The sequence below is a fragment of the Fusarium fujikuroi genome, chromosome FFUJ_chr08 (genome assembly GCF_900079805.1).
Source record: "Fusarium fujikuroi IMI 58289 draft genome, chromosome FFUJ_chr08".
Lineage (NCBI taxonomy): Eukaryota > Fungi > Ascomycota > Sordariomycetes > Hypocreales > Nectriaceae > Fusarium > Fusarium fujikuroi.
In genome coordinates, this window is record NC_036629.1 from 402,195 (window position 1) to 429,942 (window position 27,748).

At 47.7% G+C, this 27,748-nt stretch overlaps 10 protein-coding genes; 7 read left to right on the forward strand and 3 right to left on the reverse strand.

Annotated features, from left to right (window-relative positions):
- Positions 1–691: 691 nt before the first annotated feature.
- Positions 692–2,050, forward strand: FFUJ_13923 (uncharacterized protein; the record flags this gene model as incomplete). XM_023581463.1 has 2 exons in its annotated part: positions 692–850; positions 923–2,050. The coding sequence occupies 2 exons, from the start codon at positions 692–694 to the stop codon at positions 2,048–2,050; spliced, it is 1,287 nt and encodes a 428-aa protein (XP_023434157.1).
- A 273-nt stretch (positions 2,051–2,323) lies between these two features.
- Positions 2,324–4,012, reverse strand: FFUJ_13922 (uncharacterized protein; the record flags this gene model as incomplete). Its single annotated transcript, XM_023581464.1, has 1 exon — positions 2,324–4,012. The coding sequence occupies one exon, from the start codon at positions 4,010–4,012 to the stop codon at positions 2,324–2,326; it is 1,689 nt and encodes a 562-aa protein (XP_023434158.1).
- Positions 4,013–4,484: 472 nt separating this feature from the next.
- FFUJ_13921 (uncharacterized protein) lies at positions 4,485–6,623 on the reverse strand (the record flags this gene model as incomplete). Its single annotated transcript, XM_023581465.1, has 1 exon — positions 4,485–6,623. The coding sequence occupies one exon, from the start codon at positions 6,621–6,623 to the stop codon at positions 4,485–4,487; it is 2,139 nt and encodes a 712-aa protein (XP_023434159.1).
- A 1,377-nt stretch (positions 6,624–8,000) lies between these two features.
- Positions 8,001–9,473, forward strand: FFUJ_13920 (uncharacterized protein; the record flags this gene model as incomplete). Its single annotated transcript, XM_023581466.1, has 1 exon — positions 8,001–9,473. The coding sequence occupies one exon, from the start codon at positions 8,001–8,003 to the stop codon at positions 9,471–9,473; it is 1,473 nt and encodes a 490-aa protein (XP_023434160.1).
- Positions 9,474–10,142: 669 nt separating this feature from the next.
- On the forward strand, positions 10,143–12,209 carry FFUJ_13919 (uncharacterized protein; the record flags this gene model as incomplete). The annotated part of the gene is made up of 1 exon (XM_023581467.1): positions 10,143–12,209. The coding sequence occupies one exon, from the start codon at positions 10,143–10,145 to the stop codon at positions 12,207–12,209; it is 2,067 nt and encodes a 688-aa protein (XP_023434161.1).
- Positions 12,210–13,122: 913 nt separating this feature from the next.
- Positions 13,123–14,187, forward strand: FFUJ_13918 (uncharacterized protein; the record flags this gene model as incomplete). The annotated part of the gene is made up of 1 exon (XM_023581468.1): positions 13,123–14,187. One exon carries the CDS (start codon positions 13,123–13,125, stop codon positions 14,185–14,187), a length of 1,065 nt encoding a protein of 354 aa, XP_023434162.1.
- Positions 14,188–14,548: 361 nt separating this feature from the next.
- FFUJ_13917 (uncharacterized protein) lies at positions 14,549–16,843 on the forward strand (the record flags this gene model as incomplete). Its single annotated transcript, XM_023581469.1, has 1 exon — positions 14,549–16,843. One exon carries the CDS (start codon positions 14,549–14,551, stop codon positions 16,841–16,843), a length of 2,295 nt encoding a protein of 764 aa, XP_023434163.1.
- Positions 16,844–17,251: 408 nt separating this feature from the next.
- On the forward strand, positions 17,252–17,992 carry FFUJ_13916 (uncharacterized protein; the record flags this gene model as incomplete). Its single annotated transcript, XM_023581470.1, has 1 exon — positions 17,252–17,992. One exon carries the CDS (start codon positions 17,252–17,254, stop codon positions 17,990–17,992), a length of 741 nt encoding a protein of 246 aa, XP_023434164.1.
- Positions 17,993–20,648: 2,656 nt separating this feature from the next.
- On the reverse strand, positions 20,649–21,313 carry FFUJ_13915 (uncharacterized protein; the record flags this gene model as incomplete). XM_023581471.1 has 3 exons in its annotated part: positions 20,649–20,848; positions 20,898–21,020; positions 21,268–21,313. The coding sequence occupies 3 exons, from the start codon at positions 21,311–21,313 to the stop codon at positions 20,649–20,651; spliced, it is 369 nt and encodes a 122-aa protein (XP_023434165.1).
- Positions 21,314–22,010: 697 nt separating this feature from the next.
- On the forward strand, positions 22,011–24,098 carry FFUJ_13914 (uncharacterized protein; the record flags this gene model as incomplete). XM_023581472.1 has 2 exons in its annotated part: positions 22,011–22,697; positions 22,749–24,098. 2 exons carry the CDS (start codon positions 22,011–22,013, stop codon positions 24,096–24,098), a joined length of 2,037 nt encoding a protein of 678 aa, XP_023434166.1.
- Positions 24,099–27,748: the final 3,650 nt, after the last annotated feature.

The following is a 27,748-nucleotide window of genomic DNA, read 5'->3' on the forward strand; positions in this document are numbered from 1 at the left end:
CCAGGCACGGTTTAATAAATCGTGTTATAGCAATAAAGAAAAAGTATAAAAACCGTTAAGGTTATTAGTTATAATACTACCTAGAGTTTATTTATAAAGGAGTTATTTTAACTAAAAGGCTTAAGAAAATATATATTAATTAATTATTATTAAAAAAGTTATTTTAAAGTAAAACTTTAAAGCTTATAATAATCTTAATATATAATATATAATATATTAAAATATATATATATATATTAATTATAATATTTACTATATATAAGTTATATACATTTTAATTATATACTTTTTAATATTTATTATATATAAGTTATATACCTTTTAACTATATACTTTTTAATATTTATTATATATAAGTTATATACTTTTTAACTATATACTTTTTAGTATTTATTATATATAAGTTATATACTTTATAACTATATACTTTTTAATATTTATTATATATAAGTTATATACTTTTTAACTATATACTTTTTAATACTTACTATATATTAATTATATACTTTTTACTTATATATTTTAAAATTATGTATATATTTAAGATATTATATTTATAAAGCTATTTATAATAGAAACACTTTTCTTAATATTAAAGTATTATAATATGTTTTATTATAATCTTTACGTAAGTATTACAGTCCTTATTTTAAACTCAAACTTAATTAAATTTCTCTCATCTACATCAATAATGTCATCGCCTCTCAGCACATCGACAGCATCCGCTGAGATGCCCATGCCAGGAGGCGCATTGCAGAAGGACATGATTCGAGCGCTTGCGTCGCCCATGTCAATTTACGAGTTCTGTGTACACCTACCATTCCTTTCAGATGCACTCAAAAAGGACCCGGTACTGCGTGCCAACAGATTCTCTGTCAATGAGACTACAAGGACAATCGATGCAGATGGAAGCACTGGCTAGCGGATGGTCTTTCTTTTGCATAGCATTGATCGAACGGCGTTACAAGCTATCGTCTCAGGCACTGTGGCCTATACGGCTGCGGCGAAGCAATCCAAGTGGTTACAGATGCCTGCAGAGCTCGAGGGTAAGGTCCCAGGGATCTACGTAATTGGCCTGAGGCGCTCACTGAAGGATGGCAAATTTCTTAACATCATCGAGACGGAGAGACTGATCGATGGTCTTCGGCGATATGTAAAGGGGGCTCGCCTTTGCAGAGCAAATCAAGCACAGGGCACTCTGAACTCTGCCGACAAAGAGCTCGTGAAATGGGTGTCAACTGTGGACTGGCAAGGGGGCTACAATATCAGGCCAGATTCGATGCCCTCTCCACAATCAATCCAGAGCGATGGAGAGTTCTCAAAGATAGAAGGTGTGATCTCTTCATTTGAACGACGGTGCGATCGGCAATTGGATCCCGCAGGAAAGGTTCGCCAGCTTCAGAGTCCACTTTACGTTGGATGCTCAATAGACTTGCGCGAGAGGACAAGCAAGTACAAGCTACACTCGCGTGGTGGTCTTTTGAATGTTAATAAGCCCTTATGCCTTGTTGTCAACATTCTATCGGCACTAGATCTCAATGTGGAGCTGAGTGTACAAGTTGTCGTTAGAACATGGGAGGGAATTCCACTGCCTGTAGCAGAGCGGTTGATCACCACCGTCGCATGCTCCTTCGTTTACCAGCACGGGTTCAATGCTGTCGAGGCGGGAGGAACGGGGTTCTCGAAGCCTGCAGGCACTTTGAGTGTGTTGGAGAAGTCTGCCGAGCTGCTCTTTGGCCATCAGGATACGATGAAGCAGAACCTGGAGGCCACCGCCGCAGAGCTCAATCAACGTGCGGAATTCTTAGACACGCTCGACTATGTCGATAATAAGGCTGAAGGGCTTATCACAGAAGCCGACAACCTTGTTGCCAACGGCTCCGACTACAAGGGTGATACATTCCAGAGTATCGAGAGAGTCATGATAGCGAAGAAGGACGAACTACAGGAGCAGATCGAGAAGCTTGACAAGCGAAGAAAGCAGAAAGAGCTCTTGGTGAAATTGGCACAACTGAGGCTCGGGCAGAGGACGGTGGATAGCAAAGAGTAGTAGATGGTGACATGTGAGGCTAAGGTTCAATTTGAAGTGGTTATATATTTCGGCAATTGCAAGTCACCTGAGAAATATGTCGTAGAATTATGAAAAGACACAATTAATGTTAAGAGTCCTGAAAGTAGTCAAGTTTCCATGATGATACGCCAAGTCACAAGTCACAAGTCACATATCACAAGTCACATATCACAAGTCACATATCACAAGTCACAAAAAACATGCAAATCACAATGACAGACAAGAGATGACAATTGTCGAAACCATTTCAATTTACTTCAGCTCAGTACCCTCCTCACCTTGCGCTGTCTGAATATGTTTCTTTGCCCAATCGCACCACCCAATGACATTAGCCTCGTCTTCGGACCTGCAGGTCATCAACCATTCGGCGGTGGCGGCACGGATCTCACGGTAGGGCCTGGGTTTGTTGTTCAGCCATTGTTCGATACCAGCACGTGTGCGGGCGAAGTCAGCACTCAACAACGGACGAAGTTGCTCGCGCAAGGCTGGAAGCTGCCGTCCAATCTCATTGAGGCGCGCTGGCATGATGTTGGCGGCATCCCTGAAATGACCATAAGAGTGCAGGTAGGCTTCGTCGGAGATGGTGGTGGACTTTCTCAGCACTCGGTAGATGACATCGTCGAGACATGACGGGATCTCAGAGCATACCTCCTGCATCCACTGCTTGACAGCTTGCCAAATGTTGACAATTTCCATACGAGATGGAAAGGAGCCAGGACCCTGCTTCGCAGCGAATCCGACAGTCAACCTTCGATCCTGTCGATCGAAGGTGATCTGAACATCTCTCAGATAGGAATTATTGGCCTTGGCCAATCGTTCCTCGCTGATGTACACCTGTGTCGGGATGCAATCCGGGATCTTCATCTCGAAAGGCCCGACGATTGGTTCCCGAATAGCCGTGTTTCCATAGACCGTCTCCCAGACTCGCTTTCGTTTCTGATGGTCCGAGCCGTTGTTTGACATGTTCTCCAACATTGTCTCGTTCGTGATCATCGGAGGAGGGCCGTTGACTGCCGGGGCAAACGAAGAAGACTCTATGCCCTTTTTGGTGAGAGCAAGAGTGTCAACCGCAAAAAGCGGACTCGTCGTACCCGCATCCTGCTGAGCCACCTCAGTGACCTGTGGGCCAGATGAGCCCAGACTCTGGTTGTTCTGATCAGATGGCTGCTGATCGTCCTCCTTCCATTCGTACTCATCTTCTGGCGAAGGCTCACGGTGAACCCTGGGCTGGCGACCTCCGCGACCACGAGGAGCTCCACGGCCACGAGTAGCTTGTTGACCACGAGGATGAGAAAACATGGAGTCATGAAGGCCCTTGGTCTTTTGCTCCTTTCGACGACGAAGCTCACCCCGACCGACAGCTTGAGTCTGAGCCTGCTCAGAGGTGTCAGCCTCAGCGGTCGGATCGAAAGCTGGAGCTGCAGGGTTGAGTTTGCTGGCCACTGATGGGGTCTCAGCAGCAGGTCCCTCTACGCCCTCCATGGCAGACTCATTCTTCTGAGCCGCGATCGCTGCGACCTTTTGCTTCTTCAGGTACCGTTCATACACAGCTGACTTCATGTCCTGCTGTGTAGTCACGTCTTTAGCAGAGATCTCTGGCCAAGGCCAGCCTGCAATATCGCACTTCAAGAATTGCTTGAAGTTTTCCTCGACCAGTTTGATGAAATGCGAGTAGACAACCCTGTCTACCTCATACTCAAACCAAGGTTGGCTGATGGATTTATGGTCCGAGCGCGCAAAATCCTCACAGACTTTCTGCTCGGCGACGTGCCACTGTTCGTTGATCTTGCCCTTCCAAAAGGGCGCAAACCAGCGCATGAACCGCTTCAGCTCCGCCCGTCGCGATGTTGTCTTCATCGGGTCCACAGGTGCATCGGCCTGAGGAAACCGCCCTTCGGAAAAGGGGGACAACATATCCTTGTATGAAATGCTTTCCGACATTGTCGCTATTGCCGATAGTGTTGTGTGTGTGTGCGTGTGCGTTTGTGCGTGTGTGTGTGTGTCGTGTGTGTGCGTGTGGAAAGCTGAAGTCTGAGAAATTGAAAAGACGCGGCTACCATATCAACCTGGTTCATAAAAGAAGTGGGGCGTAACATCGGAATCATTCATTTATCTGGCATGGGGTGACGGTACTTTGCCACAGTGAATGATTTGACTGCAGCTGGTTAATGAGCCTTATCTGATGAACCGGCAAAAGGCGACCAGTGGCTGCGCGAAAGGCCTAGCGATAGCCAAAATGTAAGGGCAAAAGGCGAGGAAGTTTAAGAAGCCAAATAAGGGCAACAAGCAAGACACGAGGGACTACCTCAGACCATTTACTTTTATTTAACTGATTATGCCTACATGATCATCTCGGCCTTGGATATCACGGGGAAGTTTCTTGTTACAAATGAAGTGCATTCTTGTAGAATATCTACTGATCCTTTGGATTCCATACCTCATCCCTAAGCCCGTCGTAGTTGCGCCTCAGGCCACACTCAACTCTGAGCATGTTCTCAATCCCGTACGTTGGGTCTCCCACTCTATCCCGAAATTCCCACACCCAATCGTTCACGAGTCTTGAGGGGATAAACGTGAAATCTTGGAATTCGAGGCCCCCGTTATTGTATCGACGGAGACCATGGTATACTCCAAAAGCCGGCGCATCGTTCGGGATATTGCCAAGATCAATCATATCATCTCCCAAATCTGTAAGCCCGAGGACCTTTCGCTTGGATGAGATGTCTAGAAAGTCAATAGAGCCACCACTGGATATGTCTCTACAGCACGAAGCCAACTGGGAAAGATATGCCCTGAACAGATGAGACTGGATGTCGTGACAATCACTCTCCGAGAGCATGGCTTCGTCGCCACCCTGCTTTTGTGTGGTATGGATGCCGCATTCTTTCAGAGCAGATGACATCTGAAACAAGGAATTTTGAGCCTTGATGCATCCCAACCTGTCCGCTGTCAGGGAAAGCTTGCCCGGGAACTGGATACGTCCGTCAGGTGCAGCATTTTCGAAGTTGTCGGTATGATCGGCAAGACGCTTCCAGAGACCAAGCGCAAGCCATATGCTTCCCTGGTTGGAGAGTGGCTTACTGTATCCAATGCAGGCGTCGATGAGATCCTGCATAGTGTCGATAGAGTCTGGCAGAACCACATGAAAGTCGAACATGGCGACACCTCCGCTGTTGACCACAGCAGCCAGCTGAATCTTGGTCTCAAGAAGAGCGTCACTGCCGGTCTGGGATCCTTGTGCAATAAAGTACGCCAGTCGGTAGTCGTACCCAACAAACGGAAGGACTGCGCGAAAGACTGCGAGCTCGCGAACCTCCAGACCCAAAATCAATCGCTCATCCGTGTTCCATTTGAGGATACCGTGAGCTTTCAAGCGATATTCCATTGTGACATATATCCCCATCCATCCCTCGGGAACAAAGCACTCGGCGGCGGCGGCAGTATCAACCCTACCCTCCAGCGATGCGACGAGGGTCATGAACGCTCCCAGGTTGCGATTCCAAACATCCTTGCGCCGGATCACGGGCCCTGTCTCCCACCATTCGTCTTCCTTCTCTTCTTCTCCTATCACGTAAAGGGTCGCAGACAAGGGGCGATCCTCGAGTCGACGGAAAACGGATCTGAGCTCAATTCGTTCTTCGACGGAGAGTAGCTGACAGAACCTCGTCGTTTGACCAACAGATAGGTCGAAGCTCGTTCTCTGAACCATCGGCTGAACCACCATGTGAATGTGCCTGTACCCAGAAAGCGGCAATCGAGGACGAGATCCATCAAGGAGAGATACAAGAATACGTTCCTCGTCTCCACGAAACACATCCCGTTCGGCATTCCTGACGAGAATTAGCCTTTCGTATGCGATAGACTTCCAAGACTCATCAAGCAAAGCATATGCCGCGGCCTCTGAATTGTAGACAAGGACAATGTGATTTCCCTCGCAACCTTCAATCCGCTCACTGAATCGCTCGGAGAGTTCAGATAAAGATTTGCAGTATATGGTTTGTTCATCTTCAGACTTTGTATCTGAGGTGTCCTCGATATGAAAGGACATCGGTTGTGTCAACTCCAAATGGTCGGCCAGCCTCTCGAAAGCGTGGTCCACGTCGGTGCATGAAACTGTGAACAGTCTCGTCATGCTGTCTTCCGCCGTGTCCATGACAAAATGCGTAGTGACCAACAATGCCATGGCGCATTCTATCGTCATTGAAGGATCCAAATCGATAATCACCATCGAGTAGCCCTTCAATGTTGGGCCAGTAGTAGCTGACCAGCGTTGAATGACATAATCAGTCCAGGCTGCGTAGCTGAACATTCTAAAACTGGTGACGCTTTGGCCAGACTTTTCGAAACCTCTGTCTATGGTATCACGACGATGTTCGACATTTGGTGATATCACGACAAGGGAGTCGGGAGCTTCGTGGCTGATCAAACTCTCAAAGATCTCCCGCCACGGCTCTGACGTGTCAACGACGCTTCCTTCATAGTGGAAATGACCAAGAGCAATTATGTCGGTCGAGGTGTCAGTCAGCCATTGGTGCAAGTAAGGAGTGTCCATGCTGTAGTGTTGTGATCGGAAATTATATCGTCGATATTTTGATGATGATTGATGAACCTGTTGTGAAGGGTGTGGCTCGTAGAGATGTGAGGTGTGTGTATGAGGAAGCTAGCTAGCTGGGGCCCTAAGGTGCGCAGGCTACCAAGAGGGATGTGGGGGCCTGAGGTACCACTATCTCAACAGAACCTGTGAACAATGTTTATTTTTACCCGAACCTTTACCGGTGACACCCCTGCTCCACCCACATGATGCACTTGGCTTCGCGAAACATGATGCTGAACCTGTTTTTGTGTTGAAATGAGGCACATTCGATGACGTCTCTCGAGCATAATCCTCAGATTTTCTTCGTCATTGCCCATACATTCGGGTTGTAAGTGTTGAGCCTACGTTGGTTCCAATCGACTGACACTCTCTCCCAATGGACTTGCAATCCTCGACAAAGATCATGAGATTTCATCACGAGCCCGTATGCCTCTTGCCCTGTTCATAAGAGCTCTGTAACTTACACGGGGTCACCACAAAAAGAGACTTATCGCACTCGACCACAGAGCGCTAACCTGCTTTCGAGCCTCGAACTCTCTGTCCTACAAGGTGGCGAATCCCTCGCTTTGAAGGGCGAGTCATTCCGCGTCATACAACGTTTTCATTTCCTCTATACACATTGTGCATAAACACACGTTCGAAACTGGCTGTCCATGGGTGACAAAGGCTGTGTCACCGCGATGAAGCAATAGGCAAGGATTACCAGGGGATTATGTCTGTTCCTTATATGGTGCTTGTTATTGCGTTAATGGCACAGCAGGATGGGAAGGAACGACCAGTTCTAAGTGGAGATATCGTTCAAACTTTATGTAGCTTGACCAATTGTCTAACATGATATGATGCGCCATGTTTACGTGACCCACGAGCTTGTCTTGACGTCCAGGAACTCTTTCGGTGCTTCGTTACTTGTGGTTATGAGCTTGAATAAGCAGACAGAACTTGGTCGTCGTCATTGTCTCTACCAGCCTCGTCCCAAGGTCGGCAACGCGACATCTCTCGACCTTCATTCGCAATTACAAACAGCCTGGAATTAATGGGCTCAGTTTCCCTTCCGCAAAGAATACTATATTCCATAGCTAAGTTATGTTTGAGTAAAAAGATAGACAGATTTGGCACACAGGTAGTAAATGTATTTTTCTTTGGAACCTGAACCTTCGTCGTACCTATGAAGTGGAGCAAGCGGCTCTGCCCCACCCACTTTGTTATCGGCTAGCGTTACTCGTAGCTCGCGAGAGGAATCACTTCACAACAACATTCACACTCACGCGCACGGCATTTCTACGACACAAAGAAATACTTTCGACATCCGCGTGAGACACAAGGTCATTTATCAAAATGGCCGACGACAACAACAAGAACAAGAAGACCCAAAATGACCCCAAGAATAAGGGTAAGGGCAAGGACGACGACAAGCAGTTGGCGAGACGTGCTGGGTCGCAGAGCGGACAGCACAACTCGTCAACCACTAAGCCCAGAAATGACAGTGTGATGAGGATCCGCCCTCGCAACGCTCTGAGGTTTGCCACTTCACAGGACGCGATCGGGCAAAAGCACCTGGCCCTAACAGACGGACTGACCGGCCGGTTCGTGGAGAATGAGATGGCCGTGTCGACCGACTTTGTGGGCAAAACCACGATTGGCTTCTCCGCTAATACGCCGAGTGGTGCGCATGAAGCCGTGGATGCTATTGCCCAGGTACAGAAGGAGGATGAAGTCATCGTCGGCGCCCTTACTTTGACCAGTAAGGCCGACTTCATGGCTAAGAACTGCAAGAGGAAGCGGCTCACACTAGACCGCGATGAGGAAGCCGAGTTTGAAGCAAGGACAGCCGCCAGACAGGCTAGACGAGCTGCGTTCCTCCAGCATGGGGACCAGCAAAGCTCTGGTCAGGCTAGTGGTCAAGACCAAGGCCCACCCGACGACCACTCCGAGGAACGGATCCGCTGCGTTGGGTGCAAGTCAGACAAGCACACTCTGGCTGTATGCCTCAAGGCTGGCGCAGACGGGTACATGAAGGGCTGCCCGTTCTGCAACACTATGGATCATAGTGCCGGCAACTGTCCTCACCCAGCTCTCAAGGACAACAAGCTTCTGAGACTGCGTCATTTTGTCTACGATCGACGCAACATGCCAAGCTTCTTGAACGTCAAGGCTTGGTATCCGCTTGTTAGAAAGCATGCCCAAAGCAAAGAGGCATATCATCGCTACCCGTGGACCCCTGAGTTCACCAAGTCTATCGCCGGCCGCATCAACGAGATCCAGCGCAGGGTCGATAAAAATGGCCCCGGAGGCGCGAAGCTGCCTGTCGACCCCAGTGTGAAGGGCTGGCCAGCTGTGTTGGCCTATCACGAGGGGCTCGAGAGACAGGAGAAGGAGAAGGCATTGGCTGAGGCGCGATCAAAGGTAGCCCCTTTGTCCGAACTTCAGAAAGCTGCCGCGGCATTTCTGAATGCTTCTTTGGTGCCTGAGACACGAGTCGATGAGCCTGAGAAGGTCAACAAAGATGTCGACATGGCGGACAACGGCCAAGTTGTTACCGCTCCTGAGACCGAGGAGCCATCTGCGACTACTACAGCAGTCGAGGACGAGCCTTCTCCTGAGCCTTCTCCCGAGCCTGAGTCTGAATACCTGGCGCTTGCAAAGGAGCAGCATGATGCGTCGCAACTCCAACCCTGGGATGAGGTTGACAGCGATGACGACGATGATGATGAAGAGGAGTTTGCTCGCCAGAAGTTGATCCTGCGCGAAGCACAGGCCGAGGCCACGAAGAGGGGCATCCGCGCCAAGAGCTATACCACTGAACTGTGATGACCTGAGGTAGTACGAGTGGGTAGTCGAGTGGAATAGTCATCGAGTCTGATCAATTGAACTGTCGTCATCTCTACTTTAAATGTTTCTTTAACTGTGATGTGCGTGATATGCTGTAACATATGGTCTTTGTCATTGTCTGGAGTCTAGAATATTGTGACGGTCTTGGGGTGAATAATAGGATATGATATCTCGATGTTAGGTAGCCCTTCGCCTTTGATGGGCTCGACAGCAATCACATGTGTGACGATGTTCTGCACACAAGCTCTCGTCACAAACGTGGACGACCCTTCCAGGAGGTTGAGCGAACAGCACCGAGCTTTTGCTTCGAATATATTCCCGTGCATTTATCTCGGACTGGAGTCTAATAGAGTCTTTAAACAAATTCTGCTATATACAGGTGCTGAACCTCCTATCCGCAGCCATAAGGGCATTCAAATTTCCTGAACGAAGAAGTAGAGTGACAATGTCTAGACCTACTGCTGGTCCGAGCTGCGGCTCAGGCCTTCAACGCCTCCCATTCTGCCCCACATCAACAGAAAGTCAACACAACCCACACAAGTCATCGCACGAGATAACCTCTGAGGATCCAAGTTCCAACAACAGACTGTAAGATAATTCTCTCAAACGATAACGGACTTAACTAATCTATTAGTCCACAACAGAACGATGCCTTCCCGATCCGACGACGATGAGTACCATGATCGCTCTGAGGAGGATCAAGATTTCGAGACCGACAACCTTGATGCCTCTGAGGACGATCAAGAGGAAGATGATATCGACGAAGATCATCAGATACGGCCCCGTCCCCGTCTTGCAGCATCTTTGCTACAGACGCGAAGGAATGGGCGGATTATGAGAAGCGGTCGTAAGCGTCCTGCACCAGCTTCTCCTACATCTCCTCCACCCCCTCCAAAGACGAAGCGAAAGGCAGGCAGGCCCAAGGGATCAAAGAATAAGCCCAAAGCAGCCCAAGAAACCCAAGACGCCCCTGAAGCGCCCTCAGCGGCTCCCACAGACATAACGGCATCGAACCAACAGACGGCCCAGGCGGGAAAGCCCATGAAGCCTGTGTCGGAAGCACTCCGAGGTCTAAGCCGAAAGGAATTGACCTATATTACTTATGAGAGGCCAATGATAACACTTGCTCGGGCGTTGTCATATGTTGGTCCAGACGCGCCTACCTTTGACGCAAACTGGACTCATGCAGATGAGCGCGCCCTAAGGTATGACGGATCCGCGGAGAAGTTCGCAATCTCTCGACTGAACGCAGGGAGCCATAGCAGACAATTGACGTTCTGGAAAATGTGTCTTTCAGTCTGCCAGCGGTCTCCATTTGACATCTTGTCACCTCGTCGAGGCTTATGCTATCTGCCTTCAAGGATCACAGATGCAACGTCAAAGGTGGCCTGGGATCAAGGCTTCTGTCGCGAGTTTACAGACATCTTAACTCACCGCATATGGAAGCGAGACATCGACGTATTGGTCACCATACTCCAATACACTGTCATCTGCCGAACAGATGACCGAAGGCGCTGGCAGGCCCCGACAACGATGATCGAGGGCGGCCCAACTGTTCGACTGAGAACAGAGATGCGGTCATACTTGGGACCATTGCCGACATCTGTTCACAAATTCCATAAGTACATCCGTGCTACAGGTCCTGAGGTCGTTCACTGTGACCTCTCGAATTTCCTCATGGCGATCGCAGACGTTGTATCCGACAGAGCCAAACGCGGTGGCCGTGAAGTGCGCTGGGACACATCCCAGCAATTTGAAGATGGATATGATGTCTACGGTGTCACGATAGCAGATCTGGGAATCATCAAGGAAGCAATCCTCAGATTTACCAGACTAAGCACAGAGACTTCCTTTGCTGCCTTCAAGGAATTGAAACAGATCAATAGGAACGTGATTAAGATGGCTGATTTCCCGAATCTCATGAGACGAGCGTGGCTCCAAGAGAAGCGCCACATTCATTGCGATCGAGGCCTCAATGGCGGCAGTCAACATCCGATGGTTGTTGTCACTATCCCAGCATTGCCACAATCGAGACGTGACGAATTTGACGACTTGCAGGATGAAGCCATGACTGACACCGAACCGCTGATGGATGTCAGAGCCAGCACGGCCAGCAACCAGGGTGTCGACAATGACCCCCCCACATCACCCAACGGCGAGAAAGATCAGTCTGATGATGGTGGCCACAACGATGACCACGGCGGTGTTACGTACGATTTCGATGATGGTGGTTATAACACCGGCTGCGGCGGCGCTTTCGATGACCACTTTAGCAGTCCTGTCCCGAGAAGAGATCATGATATGGGCGAAGATCTGGAGACACCACAGAATGACAACCTTCACTCAGAGTCGGCCAAGGAGGAGAACGCCGGTTCTGAGATCAATCGGCACTCAGATATCAATGTGTTGACGCTGGAAGAACCATCATTCGTTGAGCCACTGCGGTCAACACCGCCCAGAGACCTTGCCAGCGAAACAGATGGTCGCCACGATCCGGATCAACCGCTCGCAACATTGGAAAGCCCTGGCTCCGCCTCTCTGCAGACAGATGATTCGCGCCCCAAACCACTGAAGCTGAAGCCTTTGAACCCGTACCGACCTTCCTCGAGGGTTGGGTCTATTGGTTCTTCGACGGGGGTTGTCCGTTGGCGCAAGGAACGCCCGGCCCGAGAGCAGAAGGATAGAGAAGCAATTACAAAACTATGGAAAGCTTGATAGGACGAATAGTTACAAGCACATTGCCACTTCTACACTGGTACTTCAAATGACATGCCCATAGATGTGATTAGTTTCGCGAGATGTGAAATTATGACTGTGCTTTTGTCCCGTAGCGCCTCGGTTTATATTGAATTGTAAGCTTTGACGTCAATAAATGGCATAATTAATTAAGGGGTGATCTCTGTAAAAATACCAATGTAGAAAGTCCTATTTATATTGCTTTCACATAAAGGAGCCCTCATTCCCAAGGGAACAAGCCTTAATACCAAAAGCATTAACATTACTATAATATAAAACACGCCTATTAAACATAAAGGGCTATTTAATATTAAAATATTAAATTTCTTTTTTTAACTTAAGGCTATTATAATAGTTTAGACTTTATATAATAATATTTTTAATAATAAGATTATATACTTTTTAATTATATACTTTTTAATATTTTTAAAGAGAAAGTTATATACTTTTTAATTATATACTTTTAAATAATTTTATTTAGAAGATTATATACTTTTTAATTATATACTTTTTAATTTTTTTTATAGTAATATTATATACTTTTTAATTATATACTTTTTAATATTTTTAAAAAAAAGGTTATATACTTTTTAATTATTTACTTTTAAATATTTATATTAAAAAGACTATACACTTTTTATTTATATTTTATTTTTTAATATTCTATATATAATAATTTTAAAGCTTTAAATTTTAAAATAAAAAATATACTATAGTAATAAATGCAGTATATATTATATAAAGTTATAAAATGTAGTTTAAATTATTTAATTTAAATTTACCTGCAGTTTAGCCAGACGACTTTTGGATCAGCTAGATCTCTTATTATGTAACGTTTCCCCCCATTTTCATTATCCACACAATTCGGCGTTCTTCCTACATCACAGCAACTATGGAGCAAGTCGGCGAAGATCTCCGCGACGCTTTTGATCCTGTTGAAGACCGGGCAACTATTCGTCGCAATCTACAATTGTACTCCCCTCCCGGTGCACAATTCGACTCGAGTCCCCAAGATCTCGAGACCAGCGGCCTAGACTGTCTGATTGTGTTGATTCGTTGGATCTACAGTCAAATGCTACCGCGTTATTTCGACAAAGAGAAACGCAAAGACGTCGAGCAAAGAAATCCGCTCCTTGCTCTGGCCTGGGCATATATCGAATCTGACGAGGAGAAGATCGCATGGGCGCATTCGAAGCAGCATATCCTGAAACTGCTCAATTCACATCATTCGAGACAACCTGAGACCAGCTTTCTTAGTCTGATCAATTCGCCTCTCATGAAAGAGACCTTTTGGCTTGATAATGCGCACTTCTTGTACCGAGAGTGCTTAATAAGGCAGCATGGTGCTCAATGGGAGAGCGCAGATATGGGCCCGAATCCGGCTGCGACGATGGTTGACATAAGCACTATGGTGGTCGACCGTGCCCAGAAGCCAAACAGGAGTTTCAAAAAGTTCATGGAAACACCTTTCAAGCTTCTGGAGAAACGCGACAAACAGATATTGAAGCTTTGCGCTGAGCCTGCAGTCATCCGTGTGCATTACAAAACACGCAAAGACCTAGAACCCTTTCCATTCTCGGAACTCCAGAATTTCCGTGTCCCTGTTTACTACATAGACGACATCGATGCCTCGGCGCCTCTTCCATTGCCCAATCTATGTCTGTACACGTTGATTGCTTCGGTGTCGCTAGCGACAGACAAAGAGCGTATCAGAACATACAAATTTCTTGGTGAAGAGATCTCGCCCTGTTCTTATACTGGTAGAGGAAAGCGATGGAGTCTCGAAGACAAGATAGATGGCGAATTCATGCTATTCTATTTTCGCGCCGGGCGTGTAGAATTTGATCCTGAAATTCCAGAAATCGGCACACTTCCTCAAGACAATCCAACCTTCGCTTTTCTCAACAAGTTCTTCGATGACTGCAAAAAGGCAGACGAGAATAAGCGCGGACATTGACATGTCGAAAAAATCGCGAAGGTCGGCGCAAGTGCCGAGATGAATGAGGGAATTATGTATGAAAAGCGCACAAAGATTAGCTTATATTATTCTGTAATTGTCTAATGAAACGATACCTTGCTAAACTAATGAATTCCTGCCATCTGTGTTATCTATCATCTCATTCGTGTCATCTATCATCGCATGCTACGTGAAACTACCTACCTTGCCCAAATTGATCCGTCGGTAAATCTTCGGGCCACATCCAATGAAGACCGAATCGGCTGCATGATGCAGCAAGCAGGAGTCAAGCATTTCACAACACATCTTCTAATTCAGCACTTTCCGAGTATATCGCCCGACAGAACAAGACGAGATTGAAATGGAAGCCTTTGATATCTTCAACGAGAGAATGGCCAGTGGCGAGAGCGATCCCGCCATCCTTGCGGCAATGGCGCGGGTTGCCAAGGCCACGCAGTCTGGCATGGAAAACGCCAGACAAGAGGCTGAAGACGCCAAGCAACAGGCTGATAAGTCCAAGAAAGACTATGAAGCTCGCAGAAGGGACTTTGGTCCGAATCAGCGGTTGATCATCCAAAAGGTTGACGACATATGCCCGGTCCTCCAGGGGAAACTGGAACTCATCGAGCAAGCTATTGAGGATATCCCTCGTGGAACATTCATGGAGACCCTGACTCAAAGGGCGACAAAAGCATTGGGTGAGAAGGTCGACGGAAGCGTCAATGGCCTGGTGGCTCAGTTCGAGACACTGCTCAACTCACACACGCAAACCATTCCGAGCATTGAACAGATTGATGGCTCGGTTCGTGATAGGATAACTGCTAATGGAGACGCAGTGGATGAGAAGCTAAGGAGACTCAAGGTAGACCTCCAGGAGGCTATCTGTGCAGTACTCGCAGATGCCGTGAAACGGCTGTTGACGACCGATGAAGGCAAGCAGACCGCCGCGGACACAATCACGGAGATCAAGGCTGCCGGCGTCACAACGACTGAAGAAATAGGGCACTTGCGGCAAGCTATTGAGCTGAACAAGAAAGACACCCTGTCGAAGATCGAGACCTCGGGTGCCATGGCGCGCGAAGATCTCAATGGTGTTCGATCTGACCTTGTTGCAGCGAAGGAAGAGTTTCTGGTCCAGCTCAACTCTTCATGCACTGACACGAAACAAGGAATCAAGGGAGTTCGAACTGCACTGGATCAAGCAACGGAAGCCGCCGATGGTCTGGTCAATTCTATTCGGGACAGAACGCGTCAAGGTCTCAACGACATCAAAAATGCCCTCGAGGCACAGTCGTCGAAGTTGATGTCTATCCAGGACAGAGTTGAACAGGTTGCCACAAGTACACAGACTATGGAGGACACGATCGATAAAAGCAAAACAGAGTCTGAAGGTGCCTGGAATAGAACCATTCAGATGATCCAAAATGGCTTCGCTGCTCACTCAACAGCTGATGGTCTACTTGAGGCGAAGCAGGCCATTTTGACCAAACTTGATGATCAAGCTCAAGTCGATAATGCCCAGTTATCGAAAGCTGAAAAGGCTATTGATTCATCCTTCGGTAAGGTACAAGCGCGGCTTGGTCAGATTGAGCAAGGGTTGGCTGAAAAGCCGACTGAGATCACGCTGACTTCGACGTTAACAGGCCAGTTGGACCTTGCCGTCAATAGGCTCGAGATCAAGATAGCCGAATGCGAGAACAGGGCTATCAAGAGCCATGAGTATCAGGAGTCTGTTGCGAAGCAGCGGGCACTGTTCAAAGAGTATCTTGAGGATTGCCAAACAACAATGCGTCAGGCTGCACAGTCAACAAGCGATCGCATTGAGAGGCTATTGAGTGACAAGGCTTTTGAGCAGCTCCAACAGGAGTTCAAGATCAAGCTGGATGCTAAAGACCAAGAGATCAGACACCTTTCGGAAAAGGTGGAAACCTTGATCACCAACTGCAATGACAAGGAAGCCATCAACCGACTGCTACAGCAGCAGTCATCATCTCACGAGGGTCAGCTCAAAGCCCGAGAAGAACTATGCCAGGCAAGAGAGGAATCTTTGCGACAAACCCTTTCGAAGGAAGCTTCGTCTCATCAAAGGACGTTGGTGAACTTGAACAATCGTGAGACGAAGTCAAAGATTGACCTGAAGGCAGCAGCTGATCAACTCGAGGCTGCGGAAAACGAGTTGTCTCGCTTGAATCATCAGCATAACCTGAAATTGGAAGAACTCGCTGACCTGGAGAAAGAACTCAAGACGCATGAACAGGAAGCTGAAGAAGAAGAGAGGGTGCATATGGAGGAGATTGTGTGGTTGAAGCAGCGAATCAAGGCACCCTTCGAAGCAAATGAGATAACCAAGATCCTCCACGACATGGCATTGCAGGTCATGGAACTCGATGTTTACCCCATTGCGGCATCAGCAGGACAAGCATTTGTCAACGAGTTGGCCTCACAGCTGCTTCTGACTGGTAGTGCTGGACGCTTGACGTCGTTCGTGCATGGAGTGGACGATGAACAGTGGCGTTGCTTTATTGACGTCTGCAAAACTGACAACGTGCAGCCTCTTCCGAATAACGTCTGCGAAAAGCACAATAACGATTGCCCCAAGGTTTGGGTAGATCTGGACAAAGCACCAGAGAAGAAGGTTGTGTATTTCGAACTGTGACCCGTTCATTGGCAGCCTGAGAGTAGGAAATAAACTACCTTGCCTACATTTATTCCCTTGTGTCCCTTGCCTCTGTGTGTCTACCTGTAACCACTAAATTCTGAGTAGTGACATTTTACTATAATCGAGAATGCTGTACGGCTATAGAATATCCCCTTTTGATTGTTGTGCTTTTTGTCCATCCTTCTGCTTCTTGACATATTTGTTGTTCTTCGGTATTGAAGATTTGTGTCTAGTGGAGAGTTATCTTGTTTTGAATGCTGAATTTTTATCCCTACCCATCTTGGCATTTCGTCGGGACTCACTTTTGTAAAATATCTTCCCCTCCTCACACACTTCCACCATTTTCATTTCGCCAACCCACGAGTGCGTCAAGAGCTGTCACTTGAGCCACGACCGCGAAAGAAGATGAGCGAAGATACTTCCAATCAAGACCAAAGTATGGTCGACCCCTCTGAAACTCCCCCCTCTCGTGCGGAGACTGAGGTCGTTATCGCCGACGAAGCTGCCGTGAACGGCGCTTCCGAGGTGCTCCCTTCTGCGGGTGAAATCGTTGAACAAGAGTCTTCGGCAAGCACACCAGATGCAGAGCCCCAGTCGATTCCAGAGGCTCTCGGGCTGGAACTCGTTGGAGAGCTACGACTGATCGGAATCATGAGCCCCTTGGGTTCCGCGATGGCGATTTACGTGGACAACCATTGCGGTGATGGAGTGTATAATGTCATGGCGAACAGCAACATTGCTGTCCGTGCCGTCATTGCACAAGGTCATTTTGACATAATGCAACAGGTCTTGCAGGCCGTGTTTCCAGTGGAAAGATTCGGCCTACTTGAGTTCACTGTTCCGTTCAGGTCTGTCGGTCCCGAACTGAGAGAAGTCCCTTTACCGGCCGGCTTTAGCAGGGCTTATCTTGGACTTCGACCTGCTGGTACGGTCGAGCCAAGATTCGAAATCCGCGGCAGAGACGAAGGCCCTCCTAGACTCGTGCGCCAGGTTGAGCGAGCCTGGGCTGAGTGGCTAGCGGTGAATCAGGTACCACATGGTGATGAGGCATCATGGGGGCTGGTGGCTTGGCCAGAATTGCCATACTGTGCGAATGGCATGGATCTTGAGATAGTTCAGGAGCTGGAGGAGGAACTTTCCGATTAGTCAATAGTGGGAGCTCTGACTATATGACCGAACTTGAGAAGACAACATGTGCGACCGTTGAGTGACTGCATAGTCTAGCCGTGATATGTATCGCCGTTAAAAAGAATAATTATCTGTATCCCGGGGACTAAACATTGCGTAAAGTAGGAGAGACACCACGAGCGACCAATATTAAGGGGAAAGTCACAGTCACGGCAGAATCTGGCATTGATCGTAGTAGTGACTACATTTTAATTCCTCAGGCTATCGAATCTCTCTACCCAATGACGCTGCTCTGCGCGATCTTAAAACCGCAGCCTGCGTGAACTGTGACAGCATCACTAAGCCTCTCGGCAACCTTGAGCTACCAGCACAGTGTAATCGCTCTGCATCCACTGTTGGCGGTGACCGAGTGGACAAGGCGCTTCATCTTTGCTTACTCGATTGACTAGGAGTCATCAATGAGCATCATCGGTACCGTCTTGTTCATTGTGATACCATCAACAGTGACGATCTGCTGAAAAGCCTGCAGAGCTCTCTGATCCTGTTTCGAGCGGTCGGGACTTTCAATTCGCCTTCATGAGACGAAAGCAAGCTGATCACCAACTAGCGCTAGGTTGAGGCGGCTAGTGATGCGGAAATCGATCAGTCTGATATTTGTATGGACGTACAAGATCCTGGCCGCCGACCGTAATGGTTTCGGTCACCCTATTGGAGGAGGTAAAGTCCATGCTGAACCCGACCGAGAACAACGTCGACGATGCCCTAGACTGTCGGATGGGAGGTCTCTGTGTTGGGAACATCCCCGTTATTTGCACAGTGCATAAACAGGCGCCATTGCACTTGCTGATGGGCATGGGATGCAAGTCGCTCAGGGCGGGGATGTTTGGTCATTCGCAATCGCCACCAGCTCTCTTGCTATCGAGTCGGAAGCTGGTGTAATCCGCCCAGCTCCGCCCGGGTATTCATATGTTTCAGCTGGCTCTCATGCTTGTGGAAACTGTAATCGAAGGTGATGTTGCTCGCTCGGGGATCCTTGTTTGGTTTTCTGATTTGATTGGAAATTTGAACGCGGACTGCGCTCCCTTCAGACTAGAGGAGAGCGCAACAGACATCCACTCCTTAGAGAGATTACCGACATCAGCCGTGTCGGGAAACGTGGTTTGGCAAGTCAGCGGAACAGGAGAGTTGAGCTGTCAAGAGCCATCGGCGTGGTTCAATGGGTGGGCTGATGACAAGATGTTTGAGGTTCTTTGAAACCGTCGCACGTTTCGACCAAATATTTGTGGAGGCCTTACTCGTTTGTCAGACTCTAGTGGCGGAATGGTACGAGAGATGGGTGATGAAGTGGGCAATCATTTGTCTTTGAATGTGTCCCATGTGGAAATATGAGCTGAGAAACTGAAGTTACCTCTGGGGGACGACTCAAGCCATCTTGTCGCCTAGTCTTTGAGCCCGTTTGCTTGAGATCGGTTGGGGGGAGTAGTCTTTTCTTTTGTGTTGTTCAGGAGGTATTATATGACATTGGATGGTTGCTAACTTGTAACGAGGGTAATCGTAACCATTGCTCATCTGATGAATGTTGCTCGGACTGTGGTTGGCATCACAGTTGCATAAGGAAAACCTGGAAGTCCCGTTATAATTAGCGTTTGCGTCATTGGAATACATTGCTGCCTATATACAATGATCCTCCTGCTGATTCGTAAAGCTTGCTTGGGACGATTCTTTCCAAAGTGGGCAGCGTTACAGGCTGCATGCTGTAATGTTGAGCTTCAGCGATGGGATCATTTGGAGTTGAGGCAGTTGAAGAAGCGACGAGTGTCGACAAACCGGAGTCTGTTATGTAAATAAGATCAGTAAGTTTGGCTTTTACCTTTTGGTAATACCCCAGTGGCGACAAAAAGGATCAATAGCCAAGTTGGAGCCCAGTGTCGTAGGTCGCTGATGGCTTTTGGCATTGGAACCAACTTCTCAAGTGGTGCTCTAGGGAGGTGTTTCTCTAAACTCACCCACCTTCCCTGCGCCTTCCGTTTGAAAGCACCTCTCGAAGTCTCTGAATTGCCTTCCGAAACCCCTGAGCTGTATGCCATTGAGGAGCCAGGCACGCCGCTGTAGGCATAATCTCAATCGTGGCGATCAATGTCGTTAATCTGGTAGCGATTCCTTCTCGCTCACGTGCAGATAGAATGCAGCTAAGCATTGTTACCCGCTTTGCGTGAATGTAAACGACGAGGTCACATGAACGGAAGGACCTGGATGCATCATGGCGGCACCGCGCGATTGTCCGGGGGGATATCTACTCCGATTTCGAAACAAAGAGTTGACTGGCCATTGGATGCGGGATATACACAAATGACTGCGCATCTTAGTGAGGTGGCATTGTCGTTTGCAAAACTCAAGAAGGACGTGCGGCGGTCATGAGCGAAAGTGATGCAGTGATGCCTATCGACATGGTTAGTTTCAGTGTACCACCGATAAAAATACACAGAGTAGCGAATCAGCGGTTGCGACGAATGGGTGCTAGATCTGGGCGACGAGTATGATGGCCAACCCTTTGTGGATGGATGCATTGCTGACGTAGAACAAACGCGGTTTATCATGACCGGTCCCTTGGCTGAGAATGAGGAAGCGTAGTGGCCTTGCCGAGGGAACAAGTGTAGACCAGTTCGAGGAGGCATCATGTCTGAGACGCAGCGTACTCACTGGTAGTCGAGAGAAGGTAATGTTGTCTCAAGAACTCACAAATATGGAGATGAATAATGAGAAGTATGAGGTAGCTCCGAACAAGCTTACGCCCCTTGGCGGCCCCTGAGATATCGCCAGCAAGAGGAATCCACGAATCGGTGAAAAGAAGGTCGTTTGAGGTGAGCGCGTAGCCTGTTCCTTAGGTCAATGGGCGCCAAGACTATCAGAAGTACCCGCGTACTGTACACTTGGTTGTGACTCTCGAACGTCTTTCCGATACCAGGAGCCAAATGAGCCAGGTGCCACTGGCCCTTGAAGGGAATGATGTAGTCAACATCTGGATCGTGATTCTTCGACCGAGTGCCTGAGAGTAGTTAGATGGTTGATATGCTGACAGATGATTACATCGTACGTGGAAAGCGACGTTATCGTGGTGGCTTGAGGATAGCCAAAAACCTCGGGAAAAACGGTCGCCGTTGATGAGTAAAGTCAGTGTGTGAAGGAGTCGTAAGCATCAAGCGATTGAGCGTGAACCGTGGATTTGGCGATTGCTTGGGGTAAGAAACGAGACTTGTGGAACAAACGCAACATGAAAAATGCTGACTACCCACCGAGTGTCTGTCTGCCGGAAGGTCGGGCTCGAGCATGCCCCCGCATGGTTGACTGGCGATACCGATACCGGCGAGATTCTGTGGCGGCTGGGTAAGGATGCCGAAAAGCGACCTGAGATGTTTGAGTGGGATAGGGGTGACAGTCCCAAGACCATGAAGGCGAAGTGCAGGGTAGATAGATCTGGTTGGCGAAACAACATTCCATTCTTTATTTTTTATGAACATTGAGTGCTTACACCTGATGATGCGTCACACGTAACTTTGGTTGATCAGGTCAGGAGCGCAAGCATCAACACAGCCAAAAGCCCTACTCAACATTGGCCATGGAACATGTAGTTCGAATTGTTGGTCAATTTATCCGAAATGCATCGATTGATCGCAACATGGGTTCTGTGAACATGGTATTACAACAAGGCATCTGCACTAGTAACAGGTCAAATGTGTCTACGCGGTGCAAGACAAAGTGATTATTATTTTAATATGAATATTAAAAAAGTCATTCTTAAAGTGTTTTTTATTTATTTATAAATTTTAAAATTATTTAATATTATAATTATTTAAAATCTTTTAGTAATTTAGTTATTATAGTATAATCTATATTTATTTAATATTCTTTTTCTTTACTTTTTTCTTTACTTTCTTAATTTTCTATTTCTTTTCATTCTTTTACTCTTTATTTCTTCTCATTCTCTTACTCTTTATTTCTTCTTGCCCACTTTTCATCAACACCTAGCATTTTCAATATGGAGTCTATTGAAGAATGGCTACTACCAACCCAAGCTGATGAGTCTTTGGATCTCTCACTTGGACATGCTATCCTACCCAAGAATACTCCCTCTGACGAGCGTATTCTTGCGTTGATCTTTCGATCTATCGTGCGTCCTGGCGTGCAGGTCATATTCGTTGGGTCGCCACTCATGAAGACGTTGGCTCAAACATGCGCGACAGCTCCAGGTCTCCATGCCCTTCAGATGGCTGATCTCTATGCATATGCCGAGTTCATCGAGTTCTGTCATGATCAAAGATTTGATTCCGACAGCTGGACCGACTCTGCTGTGCTAGATGACTTGGTTGTTGTATTTCACTTGAACGATGATATGTCGAGTGAGTGCGCACTTGCGTTAATCGCGGTAATGCATTTCGTAAAGTGCACTGCCAGAGCTGTTCAATCATGTGTTCGATTGCTCACAGCCTCCACTGATGAGATGCCTCGAGCTCTGTCTCACTTATCAGAATGGTTCAACAAGAGGCCTGTGCAGCGACTGACTGTACCGAGTGAGATTGACGAAGACATGCGCCGAGCAAAGCAAGTAGTTGTTGACACCCGAGACCGTGATTGGCTCTCTCAATACACTCGCTTTGTCCGGAGAGGACTTGAGGAGCAGCTTGTTGTCTACTCCCCTTCAATGATCGATATGCCGGCACCCATGGTAAGTTAATCCTCTTCAATGTCCCAAATGCGACGAACTAACAACTCATAGGAAACTACAACTAACAGTTATGGTTTCAAAACTTCGACAGTCGAAAACACTCTTCGCTGGCGGCTGTTCGCCATTGCATTTCCAGAAGTCAGAATGCCTCTGCCACTGGAGCATGAAGATATTCATGTTATCCTTGACCCCATTCGACACATGAGGGTCTATGACAGTGTTACGCGCCAGATTACTCACTTGAACGTCTCGATAAGTGCAGTAGAGCGTGAGGAACAAGTCTCGGTGGCTTTCCGAACTGCCAAGGTTCCGAAATCTGTCACCCTTTACATTCCTGGACGGACTGTAGATGAATATGTCTGCGCTGGACGAGCCCCAAGGCGCCTGAGTGTTTGTAATGCTCAAGCTGGTGGCTTTTTAGCTGCTGTGAGGGCATTCAAGCAATGGGAGTTGGATGCAGACGTTGCGTCTTGCTTTTTCGTATCCCCAATGGAAAGGGACGTCTTCAAGACAATGTCGCGTCGTGTTGCAATACAGTTGCAAGTAGCGAATGCCAATCAACTAGCTGAGCCGTTGGTACGCAAGCTTCTACCACTCGTCGGATACGACCATAGACTTGCCATCCTTGTCGCACTTCCTTGTATAAGTGATTCTGTGGCATTGACAAAGATCCGTTGGGCCGCCTTGACCTCTGTTGGTGTTGAAAACTTCGTAAAGTTCCCTGACGGAGGTACCATCATGGGACGAGAGAATTGCAAAATGATGAGTGTGAAGCATGGTTCATCTTCACAATGTCGGGTATTTGGAACAACCTGGACAGTGCTAAATCTCTGGGCAGATGCTGTCAATGCCCTCAGATACTCTCGACCTCTTCCAGTGTCCCAGGAATGGATCCAGTTCCCTGTCACGGGTGTTCACATTCATTTGCCTTCTTGGTCAAAGATGGAAGAGCTGACTAGGAGTATTTCGGCCGTTGTAGGCCTCCCATACTCAACGTCAAAGTTCTGCGACCTTGACAAGTGCGAGTCACTTCAACTGCAGCGACATCTTCTGCACGCCTACATTTTCCAGTTGACCAAGACCATGGACTCCAACAGATGTGTCATTGATCTAGCAACTGGAACTCAGGTAGTCGATGACGGTGTTAACGCCTGGACAACGAAGGCTGCCGAAAGGCTTGAAGAGACATGCTCACTGTTTGGCATATACTCAGATATGGAGCGTACATCAAATCGGAACACAGTGAGGATTCGCGATTGGACGTGGATTCCTGCGTCCATTGTGGCTGACTGGAGTTCGTTACATACTGGTGGCGCTGACCTCACAGACTTTTTATCTCACGTCAATGATCCAGCCGAGAATGAGGAGATAAGTACTGATGTATATTGGGGTTCAGTATAATCGTTATAAAGTACACTACAATAAAAGATCTTTTAGATATGATTTGGGATGTTACCAGAGTGAATGTGAATAAAATATTAAACGTAATTAAGACGGTCAAATCTGATGTGACTGGATGCAGTCACTTCCATGACATCGTACGCAAGTTGAAGTAGTTGCACCTATCGAATCACAGCAAGGAGTAGGCATTGAAATCTAGTTGTTCACGATCATTTATTTGGAGACATATCACGTATTTGAGTCAGGTATTTCAGAGAGCAATTATGATTGCGTATTCTTCATACTATCATACTATACCACACCTCAACTCAGACTTGACCTAAATAAAGCGTCGGTTCGAGCGTCGTGTGTTTCTCGCGGCATTACGAAGGTTCGACAGGCCTGCGGGAACGACAGACGAGTCATCGTCGTCTTCCCCCTCCGACGCAATCTCACCCTCTTCCTAATCTTCATCTCAGAACAGTTTTACCGGAAAGGCTTGGGATATGACGCAAAAATCAAACGCTGGCTTTGGACTTAAAAACCCAGACTACGCGTCAATCGGACGTAGTCAATTGTCAACGGGACCTTTGTATTTAGACAGTCTAGGAAACAATGATACATGCTATGCCCCGTTTTGAAGTACTTTTCTATTGCAGTTGGTTGCGTCTCATCACCACAAACGTCATCTTATATTCGTCACGCGATTTCCCATGTGAACATGCATGCCTGAACGATGAAATACACCAGGCCAGACTTGGCTCAGTCAAGCAACGCAGGGACTTGCCAATTGCAATCTGTCAAAGGCCCATAGGTCGCTGGCAATCAGAGAAAGACCTCAATCAACTTAGCCGCTGAGGCTATTTGGGTTTTGTTGGTGATGTGGTCTACGTGCTGACTTAAGCATTATCGGGTGGCGTAATGTGGCAACCGCTCCCTAGCATTGATTCCCGATCGATGATCTACAGTAAGAGGGGACACTTTGGCAAATAAAATGCACTCAGTCACGATACCATAATTAAATGACAATAGAAAGAAAGTCTACAAGCATAGGGACGTTGGACACCTTGCTGTCAACAGCTGTAATGCTGAATGGACGAGGTTGATTGTTGCGGCTACACACATCACGACTCGAAATATTCACATATCGCTAACCTTTTAATTAAAAGTACTCGTAGATTTAACCCTGTCGAAGAAGACTGACTGGTCGGTGCTTGTCAACTCATATAGCTTGCAAAGAATGTCGTACTTGTTTGACATCCCCGCTGCTGAGCATGACTGACGTCAATTCACAAAGCTTGCAGAGACTATCTGATATCTCTTTTCTGCTTTAAGCCCACAGGTGAGCAGTTGCGCTCCGTCCAATTGCTGTGCGTAAACGGAGCCTCGCGGTTGCCTCACCTTGGCGATGACGTAGTTTTACCACGTCTCTCATGATCTCGCTGATCAAGACAAGTTTCCCAGACTTTGTTATCCACCTCATTTTAACCTCACACCAAAAGGAAACTCCCCAACACTCGGTCCTCATCAGGAACAAAGTGCGGCATTTCTAGTCGAGCGTATGATGCATTAGTCAAGCGCTCCTCGACGAGGGCACCCACCACAGCCTCTGATCAACCAGGCTCGCCTCCCCACCGCTGCCCCTCCTTACTCCCCAACGACAGTTCCATGGAACCCAGCAAATTATATCACTCCATGTCAATGATAAGTTCATGGCGTTGTCATGATCTTCTTCTGAGGAGGCATAGCGCGGAACACTTTGTAAGTCTACACACATGATTGCGGTCGCCAAATGCCCTGCTGAAAGCGAGTGTTGAATACTGACCATCTGCAGAATTGCCACTACCACGGCTCCAAGGTCATAGATCAACAAGAACCAGGAGTGACCCAAAGGCGCGTGTTTGAGATTCCTTATAATACTCTGGAAGGACTTTGTACGCCAATCTGCGATACCAGCATGACTCCACATCAGAACTTCAAACCAGTCAAGGCCGGCCAGCTGCTCGAGCACAACAACAAATGCAGGCCGGCCAGCCGCTCAAGCACTACAACAAATACAAGCTACGATGAAACGAACGAAGGGCGACGGGGTGGTGAGCAGACAGAGAGATGAGGGCGGGAGCAGGGTCCGGGAATAAGCCTAGGAACACGGATCGTCTGATGTGCTCCTTTACACCTAGCGAAAACAAGATGGACGTGGGAGCAGACGAAGGGGGATAAAGGTGGGTGGCAGCAAAGGGGATGGGCATAAGAAAATGACTCGGAAAATGCGCTCCTTTACGCCCAGTGAAAAGACGGGCGTGGGAGCAGACGAGGGGAGATAAGAACAGGCGATGACGAGGAGGACGAGTATAAGAAAATGACTCGGAAAACGCTCTCTTTTACGCCCAGTGAAAAGACGAGCGTGGGAGCAGACGAGGGGAGATAAGAACGGGCGATGACGAGGATGACACGTATAACAATAAAACTCGAAAATGCGCTCCTTTACGCCCAGCGAAAGAGATGGGCGTAGGAGCAGATGAAGAGGGATGGCGAGGGGGATGACGATGTGGATAACGATGAGGATGAGTATAATAATAAGACCCAGAAAATACGCTCCTTTACGCCCAGTGAAAGAGATGGGCGTGGGAGCAGACAAGGGGATTCATGAGTCCATATTTATGCTCACTCATCAAGCTCATTCACGGCAATGAAAATCTTGTGTCTGTACGGAGAGGATTTGGATGTACAGCGAATGAAGGGACAGGGGATTGTGGCCGGAGACAGGGCAACGGTGAGGATTAATTATTAAAACAGCTTATAAAGTTCAGGATGATTTCTGGGGCAAAGTCCTCTTCCAAGCAGAATCCATCCGTGACTGGCTGGTAAAATCGAAGCAATTTTGAATGACGTAATTACCTCTCGTCCGACGTCGATTGGCGGCTTGAGGTCGACGAGCATGTCCCAAGTCCCTCCCTCTTTGCTAGGCAAACGGAAGAGCATAATCTGTCCGAGTGGCCTTTCGGATATTTTCGATGCTGTCATCGCATTCGCGGCTTGCGTGTTGTCCGGATCAGCATCAGTAAAGTTCCCAGTGAGACCTAGGGCCGATTCGTCGATGATGAGGCTGGAATGTGTCTAAAGGTTGAAGGTGCTGTTCATGAGAGAATTTGCTTTCGTCTTGTCTTCGGGACGGTGCTACCGTCCACGAAGAGTATCCAAGTGACATGATCTTGGTGGCCATTGCGTGGATTGTGGTGTTGATCTGAGTTAAACAGGCAAATCGGAGCTGCAGTGGAATCGGGCTCTTGACCACGAACAAAGAACGGATGCCGTGTGGTTTGAAGGGCGTCTAGTTACCCTTTTACCACTGTAACCAGTTTCATGGCCAGTAAAGCAATGATGATGCTAGTGAGGTAGCTAAGTAGAGATTGGGCTTTCTAGAAACCACAAGACGGAGTGCGATGGCATGAATGTGACTTCCTTGACACTGAATTTGAGGTCTTCGCTTTTTGACTGATCCTCTTCCGACGCAGCTTTCCTGGTAGTCGCTCTGACTAATTGACCAAACAGATGTTCACTCGGTTGAGAGCCTCCAATGTCGTGACTTATCTCATCCTTTCTTCTTCTCAATAACAGACTGGCAAGCAGGTGAAGCTATTGCCTTGAGCTGGGTCGACAGTCCGGAGATC